At 41.6% G+C, this 8,790-nt stretch overlaps 1 protein-coding gene and 1 long non-coding RNA gene across 2 annotated transcripts; both read left to right on the forward strand.

Annotated features, from left to right (window-relative positions):
• Window positions 1–1,295: 1,295 nt before the first annotated feature.
• On the forward strand, window positions 1,296–2,658 carry LOC119733444. The gene is made up of 3 exons (XR_005271830.1): window positions 1,296–1,512; window positions 2,161–2,301; window positions 2,579–2,658. It is a non-coding gene; the product is annotated as an uncharacterized LOC119733444 (long non-coding RNA).
• A 1,346-nt stretch (window positions 2,659–4,004) lies between these two features.
• Window positions 4,005–6,259, forward strand: LOC119733071. The gene is made up of 2 exons (XM_038206652.1): window positions 4,005–5,582; window positions 6,113–6,259. Exons 1-2 carry the CDS (start codon window positions 4,005–4,007, stop codon window positions 6,257–6,259), a joined length of 1,725 nt encoding a protein of 574 aa, XP_038062580.1.
• Window positions 6,260–8,790: the final 2,531 nt, after the last annotated feature.

The raw sequence follows: 8,790 nt of genomic DNA on the forward strand, positions 1-8,790 counted from the left end.
TACATAGCTTGCCCAAAAATGCTAGCGGCACCTTTTCTGGGTCAGACACATACCTTGTGATATATACATTTAATTATACATTTCTAATTTCAGCTGGAACAGCATCGCTTTGTTGATACAAGTCACAAGCAATGATGTCATTAACATGCCTATAAGAAACATCATCGATCCTGTTCGTCAACTTGATCAAACTGTAACTCAAACAATTGACCGACAGCAAAAATATGATGATTACCAATGCAACACTCTGTTTCAGTTTAGATGACTGCTTTCTGATGTAAATCATTTGTTAAGAAGACAAACTGCAAATCTGGCCTATAAAAAGTTGCCCATTAATTCGGGCTGTCAGTTCAATTGTACGTATACGGATGCCAAATCTGAGATACCATGCACTGGTATCTACCAATCTCTCAGAGCTCAATCCCTGCCAGAATCCAAATAAGAACCATGAATACGACAGTGACACATCTGCCACTGTAAGACCATTGCTTAATTGAACGTTCAAGAGTTCATGCCAAAACGCTGATCAATGTGTCTTGTACTGTCGCAGCTCAGTAAACACACGGTACATCCACATAGAGCAGTTTTCGATGGAGGGAAAATTCCACCATGCTGCGACAAATGACAGCATCTCCATCCAAGTTTGTTCGTGCAGAGTGCAGACCTTGCCAAGATCTGCCTGCCATCGTGCTTTCACAGTAATGAGTTCCTGCCTTCAGAGAACCAACTCCTGATGCGTTGTATCCATTTAACCTTTGCATCCTGCAAACAGAAAAATACTCAAGGCAGCAGCTATCCATATTGCAATGTATGGTTCATTGAATTGTATTTTTATTTTATTTTTTAATTTGATTTAATGTCCTCTTATGATGTCATGATCTAGTCTGATACCAAAAACTGAAGAGAAGTCAACTAGTCATGATAGTGGAGCTGCTTAGGTCCATTTTTGGCCAAAATCGTGCACTTTGTGGTAAAAGCATGAAATTTGGCATGTGGGGTCAAAATGGGCTGGGAATCATTTTAAGATCGGGAGCCATCCTGGATCTTGCCCATTTTGGGGGTGGGGCTTGATTTTTTGAAAAAGGGGGTGCAAAAAATTTAAACTCACACAAAGTGTATTTAACATCCATTTTCCTTGTTTTTCTATGGTTTGACATAAGCTTAAACATAAAATAAGACATTCTAGCATTTTAACACCTGTTATTTTCCACCCATTTTGTGGGCGTGGCCTACATTTGTAAAAAGGCGGGGAAGGACTGGCAAAGATTACATTTTGGAAAAAGGAAATGCTGGAATTTAAGATCGAGTTCATATCCTGTATAGAAATATGACAAATATGGATGTTTTCTAATCTTCATCTCAGTGTATTCATGCTCCAACAATGATATAATTATGATAAGATATGATTATCATAGTAATGATGTTAGTAGCAGCCAACTCTTGAGGGCGCTTTTCTGTTTTACAATCCAACATGGCAGCCTCCTTGAGTGTTTTCTGCTGTGTTGTTTTCAGGTAAGTTTATGAATTTGTTTGCTTTAAATTATAGTTTGAGTTCATTTTTCTTTTATCAGAATGAGTGTAAACGACTATAGATTTGTTGTGGATCTAGAAAGGTTTAGGAATGGTTCAGTAAAAAAGTGAAATGCAGATTTAACTTTAACAGTTAGGCCTAGCCTAGGGCTAATTCTTTTGTAATGACGATTGCGTAGTCACGGGCCCCTCTTTCGTTTTGGTCAAGTTTAAGTCAAGAGTGTTTTCATCGGCATGCCATTCCAAAATGATTTCTGCACCCAACAACAGACTTCTCTGGATTTGAAAGACACCTTTCTTCTTAATGTTTAACAGAATCTAATGTTGAACAGAATCTACAAATGTGACATTCTTACAGTTGATGCTATGCGAATTAACACCGTTTTGCTCACTAACGGTTTGTCGCGATGATCGTCATCTTTATTTTTATATTACATGTTGCTGTCTTTCTTGTCGTTTTACTTAAAATTATCCTCAAAAATAAAAATTCTACGCTCTATCGACAGCTCTCCTTTTGGTTTAGATTTTGCTAACTAGTTTGGTGATAACGATAAAGGAGATTATTGTTCTCTTATTCTAAATACAGAGCCTACACAATCACCCTGTAATTTGTATTGTTTCTGTACTCAGCCCATCACGTTGACATCCATACTGCAGCAGGCCTAATTATATAGAAAGGTTGAAAGGCGGTCATAATTTTTCCTTGGAAGCCTAGCCTATACAGCCTGGAGCCCTGGTTCTTGTGATAATAATAACAGCTCTCACCACGACGTGAGTACTCTCTCTATTAAAATTAATGTTATAAATGTAAGGGCGTTTTCCATTTCTTTAAATTCTAAATGATAGCATCCATTCTCACAGTCATAGCTTAAATGAAAAATTGAGTTTTATTTTTTAATAAATAATAATGATTGAGAATGACTGTACAGTGATTGTACTATTTGTACATGTGTGTCCTAGAAAATTCCTGCTAGTTGCGCAACTATTGAATGAAGAAACCACTTTTGATTTTTAAGTTTTCTGTATCATTTTTTGTTTCGTTTTCCAGACTACAATTCACGTGTATCCAGTACCACATGGTAGGCCTATCAAAAAATAGTCACAGAATCAGATTGTATTCATTGAAGACTAGCATATGCACCTAGCTGGAGGAATAGCTGTAGGTGGTAGTGATAATATCTACCGCTCTTGTAGATGTAAGTAACATCCAGTTTGGGTATTTTTCCTTTTTGAGGGGATAAAATATTCAAGATGGCAGCCTCCATTATTGTATTCTTGTACATTTGTCTCATGAGTGTAGGGGATCATTTTCAGCATTATATAATATCTGTGACTGAGCTGTTCAGAACTCGGTGAATTAACCTGAAAATGTAATTATTATATCTTATACATCCACCATCCAGTAGTGGTTAAGGATATTACAGACTAGGAGTTTTGGATCATTTTTCTGAATTGTTAAATAGATATAATAGTTGCTGGATCGATCTGCCAGACATGTCACATTTCATTGTCTTGAAAAAAATGCTGGAATTGCCCATGATCTTTTTTGTTTGATTTGTCCATTAAAATTAGTTTGAAGTCTAATGTAGATTAGAAATGCCCTGGAAAGTTTTAGGCCCCCCCCCCCCTAAGGTAAAAACCATTTTTTTTTATCTATGGTCTTCTGTATTCTTATTACATTTCAGACCGCCCATTCACAATGTGCATCCAGTACTACAGTAATCCCAGCCTAGCATAGTCACAGGGATAACAATGTTATTCTTGGAGGCCTAGCCTATGCATCCCGATTGCCTAGCTGATGGTGGTGATAGAAACATTGATTACTTTGGGGAACCACTACATGTATACTTGAAAGCGTATATCTGATACTAGAGTGCATGGCCGGTAGTGGTCTATAACCAATAACCATGCCCAAACGTCTTGTACTGGTTGATGAAAATCAACCCAGCACATCTAAATTGCAAAAAGCTTCAACAACCTGGGAACTTTGTGCTTTATGTCAACGTGACAGTGAGGAAACATTGCAGTGTCCGGCAAAATCTACTAAGAAAGAAACCGAGGGCCTCGGATACACATCTTTCACCCACAACCTTTCAACATTCCAGGAGTTAAACTGTATGCCTATGGACATAGATACCGGAAGGCTTGACGAAGGCCCAGGCATAGAGGCAACTCTCTCAATGAATTCTGCAGTATGGCACAAAAGTTGTTTGCTGAAATTTGGTAAAATAAAGTTGAAGCGAGCCTTCAAAACGAGATCCTCAGAAGAAAATGTATCTGATCCTCGGCCAACAACCCGGCGGGCAAGTGGTGGGAGGCAATTGGAGTACGAGTCAGTGTGTTTTTTCTGCGAAGAACCAGCTGGAAAAATAAATCTCCATCAAGCTTCCACGTTCGATTTGGATTCAAGGGTTCGAAAATGTGCCCTTGAACTACAAGATACCAGGCTTCTTCACAAGTTGGCTACTGGAGATATGATAGCTATTGGAGCAAGATATCATGCCAAGTGTTTGGTAAGCTTGTACAACAAGGTATCCAGAGTAAATAAGTGTGAGCAAACTGAGGGACCTGATGCTCATCTCCATGGTATTGCATTGGCAGAACTTGTTGCTTACATTGAAGATTTCCTCAAGGAAGCAGATGCATCTCCTGTCTTCAAATTATCGCATCTTGTTGCCTTATACCAAGAGCGACTTGAACAGTTGGGTGCATCAAGTGGCACAAAAGTCCACAGTAGCAGGCTGAAAAATCGCCTACTGGCAGTCATTCCTCATCTCACAGCTCACACAGAGGGTCGTGATGTTCTCTTGACAAGTGACCATTTTCTTGGTGCTGCTTTGAAGAAGGCATGTGACTGTGACAATGATGCCATGTACTTGGCCAAAGCCGCATCAGTTGTACGTCGTGAAATGTTCACGAATCAACTATTGTTCACTGGATCATTTCAAAGAGGAAGTCAGCAAAATTCTGTTCCTCCCTCTTTATTGGCTTTGGTGAGAATGATACAGGAAGGGCCCAATATTGAGCAACAGTCAAAACTGGCATCTGGTAACTCCTCAAGAACACCGTCTGCCTTATCAATATCCCAACTTTTGATGTTTAACAGTGTCAGAAGAGCACCAAAACCTCAAGAGAAAACAGACGTCAACTTGCGCCATAGACGGGAGAGGGAAACACCCTTGACATTGTACATCGCATTAAAGTTGCATGGTGAAACAAGAAAAAGAAACCTAGTGGACACATTCTACAGTTTGGGAATGTGTGTTTCCTATGACAGGCTTCTGCAGCTTTCATCAGACTTGGCAAATGGAGTTTGCAAGCAATTTGAAGCCGATAACGTTGTGTGCCCACCCAAAATGCGTCATGGACTTTTCACCACAGCAGCAGTTGATAATATTGACCATAATCCTAGCTCCATGACAGCTCAAGATTCGTTCCACGGCACAGGCATTTCTCTCATGCAGCATCCATCACATGCCTATACTGGCGTTGACCGTAGTCTTCTTCTGATCAGCAAAGAAACCACAAGCACTACCAAAGCAGTTGTCTCCCTACCAACCTTCTACTCGTCTGTACCACCAGCTGCTTTGAAGACAAAGGAATTCATTGCACCAGAAGTTGCTGGGTACGAGTATGTACGGTCCGATCACCTTCAGGCAGTGAATAAGGCAACTTCAGACGAAAAACAGTGGATGGAAACGGTACAAAGAGCCTTGACGAAAGGTGTTGATGGTGATACACCATGGCTATCATGGGCAGCGTACCATGCAAGCAGACAGCAAGAATTAACCCCCCCCCCCCCTCCAGCAATCAACGCCTTAATGCCACTCTTCCCAGATAGCGCCCATTCTGTTGGGATGATCAAGCATTCAATGAATGTTGTTAGTGCTGCTGTTCGGCATCTAAACCCAGGCCAAGTACCCATTCTTACGGCAGATCAACCTTTGTTTGTCCTTGCCAAGCAAGTGCAGTGGTCCTGGCCTACAACGCATGGAGAGGACTCCATTGTTATGATGCTGGGAGGTCTCCATATTGAGATGGCAATCCTCAAGGTAAGTTAAAAATTCAAAACCAGTAGATCACTAAAGAGCAAAAGAGGGTGGCCTGTATCCCGCACAATTTGGAGACGACACAAATATTTTTGTTTTGCTTTTTATAATTTGAAACCTAAAATGAGTCCAAAGTGACACCTGCAATTTAGACAGTAGTTAGGCTACTGATTATAAGGCAATGTTTTTGTCTTGTTTTGTTAATTATAAATTCTTACTTTGTGAATAAAATTCAAATGAAATCAAGGATCGTTCTGGTCTCTTCATAATAGTGGCAGATCCAGATTTTCTGGGGAAGAGATTTTGCACTAAGCCTCACGAAGTAAATTAGTTTTCACAATTTCCAAATGGGTGTCATTGCTAATGATTTATGATGATTTCCACATTGAACATTATGTGTCCATTCAAATATTCTTTTTTTTCATAACATTTATTTCATTGGAAAAAAGAAGGGGGACGCCTAGGATTCATTCAAGGGTTATACAATCAAGGCTTGCTTTAACATTTTCCATTTTTAATTTGTTTTATAACAGCTCATTGGAGAGTGGCTGGAAGATAGCGGTTGGACGAATGCCTTGACAGACGCTAATATTGCAAGCTCTGGCACATCGGATTCTTTCATTCGGGCACACCACGTCACATCAAGTTACTGCAGCAAGTCTACATGCACTCCTCAATGATGCTTATGGTGGAAGGTGCATGGAAGGAGCAGTTTGCAGTGCTACAGGTGCCTTGCAGGCTCTAAGCTTGGATGAGTGGTGCATGCAGGAAGCACGCAAGAGTCCTCAATTTGACTACTGGCTGAAAGTTCTGTCCTTGGAGGTCAAGCTGCTGATGTTTGTACGTTCCATCCGTGAAGCAAATTTCGATTTGTACGTCCAGTCCCTAATCCAGCTCATGCCCTGGTTTTTCGCTCTTGATCACACGAATTACTCTCGCTGGCTTTCTGTCCACATCCGTGACATGATAGTATTGGAGCAAAAGCATCCTAGTATCGCTGCAGAATTTCGTGCTGGAAAGTTTGTCGTTCACAAATCAGGAAACAAGTTCTCTGCAATGGCAATTGACCAATGTCATGAGCAAAACAACGCTCTTGTTAAAGGTTCAGGTGGTGCTGTCGGCCTTACAGAGAATCCAGGTGCACTACGGCGATGGATGGTTGCAGGTCCTGAGGTGGCAAGGGTGTTATTGGAGTTTGAGGAAGATGGCTTGTCTACATCTAAAGAGTCAAATGAAAGTGATGATCATCATGAGCAGTTTGCGTCATTTCAACAACGCTTCTTGAAGGACGTCCAGTCTTTGAAAACCGTGATGGAGGAGTTTGGCAATCCTTTTTTGGAGACGAGTAAGGATCTACTTGTTTTGGAGACAAAAGACATCATGGAAGATTCAGTAGTGGCAACTGTTAGAAATGTTGAAGGAATTGGACAAGAGCAGTACAATTCATTCGTCGAGGAGAGACTTGTGAAGTGCACAAAGCCAGTAACCGACAAATTGGCCAAGAACAAGTTGCCACGATTTAGCAGTCCACCTGTAAAAAAATCATCAGGACATAAGTTTCAAATGCAGTCACTGAAAAATGATTGCAACCTGTTCTCAAGACTGTATGTTGCATGTCAAGCTAGGGATGGTGATTTAGACCAATTCTTTGCCCACGAAAACCAAGCATGGCCACCTTCACTGTCGCACAGAGGACAACAGCGACTTGGTACAAAGGCAAAGCTGATGTCCTGTTTGGAAGCAGGTGTAGCTACATGCAGTGAGTCAGGAGTAGTCGATGCGGTAATCCTTGATGGTGCAGCTGTAGTGCAGTTGCTGGTGCCTAAACCAGTAAAGACTTTCCTGGAGTATGCACAGCAGGTGGTTTTTGCATATGTTCTGAGGCACCTGGAGAGCACCATGAGGCTGGATATTGTATGGGATGTGTACCGTAAAGACAGTCTAAAAGCTACAACAAGGCAAAAGAGAGGAAAGGGAATCCGCAGACGTGTGGTCGAAACATCAAGAATACCAAAAAACTGGAAAGACTTTCTGAGTGTTGATGAGAACAAGACAGAACTCTTCAGCTTTTTGACAAGGCAAGTCACTGTATTGGAGATCCAGGGCAAGGAAATATATGCCACACAACAAGAACATGTAATGTGCTCTCCATCCGTGCTTGATGTTAGCATGCTTACCCCTTGCTCTCATGAAGAAGCTGATTCCCGCATGATGTTACATGCAGCAGATTCTGTGAGAAAAGGACTCAGAAAGCTCCTGGTTCGTACAGTTGACACAGATGTGGTTGTGCTGACAATAGCAGTAATGGATAAGATAAAACCTGACGAGTTCTGGGTGGCATTTGGTGCAGGAAACAACTTCCGATTTGTGCCGGTTCACAGCATTGCAGCATCAATTGGTCCAAGAAAATCAGCTGTACTCCCAGTATTCCATGCTTTTACCGGCTGCGATAATGTCTCTTCATTTACAGGAATAGGGAAGAAGACAGCATGGGATATTTGGAATGTCTACCCAGAGGTCACAGAGGCATTTGAGGAGATGTTAGGCATGCCTGATACCCTAAGCCACAAATCACTTAGGTTGGTGCAACGCTTTGTGGTACTCCTGTATTGTAAAACGAGTGAAGAGGATGATGTCAATGCTTCCAGAAAACATCTATTTGCCAAAAAGTCTCGATCACTAGAGAACATCCCACCGACATTTGCTTCACTTGAGCAGCACATCAAACGCACCTGTCTCCAAAGTAACTGTTGGAATTTGTGCCTGCATCCCAACCCACAGCTGCCGAGTCCTTCTGACTGGGGATGGACTGAAGTGTCTGGAATGTGGCAACCATTCTGGACCACTCTGCCAGAAGCATCAAAGATCTGCTCTGAACTATTGCACTGCAGCTGCAAGAAGCCATGTAGAGGACGCTGCAAGTGTGGGAAAGCTGGACTGAGGTGTACTTCGTTGTGTGCCTGCTCGGGGGACTGTCATCAGGAGAAGGAAGAATAGGCAAAATGCTGGGTGAGGTAACTTGTCTCTGTGATATTACTGAAATCCTTTCCTTCAAATTATACGCAGCAAAAGTTGAGTGCCTGCTCAGGGGGCTTGTGAGGAGTAGTAAAAATAAACAAAATTCAGGGGGGGGTGGGTACCTTGTCTCTGTGACATTACCTAAATCATTTTCTTCAAATGATACTCACCAAACGTAGGCTGAACCTTAGCC

The sequence above is a fragment of the Patiria miniata genome, unplaced genomic scaffold, assembly GCF_015706575.1.
Source record: "Patiria miniata isolate m_02_andy unplaced genomic scaffold, ASM1570657v1 HiC_scaffold_25, whole genome shotgun sequence".
NCBI lineage: Eukaryota > Metazoa > Echinodermata > Asteroidea > Valvatida > Asterinidae > Patiria > Patiria miniata.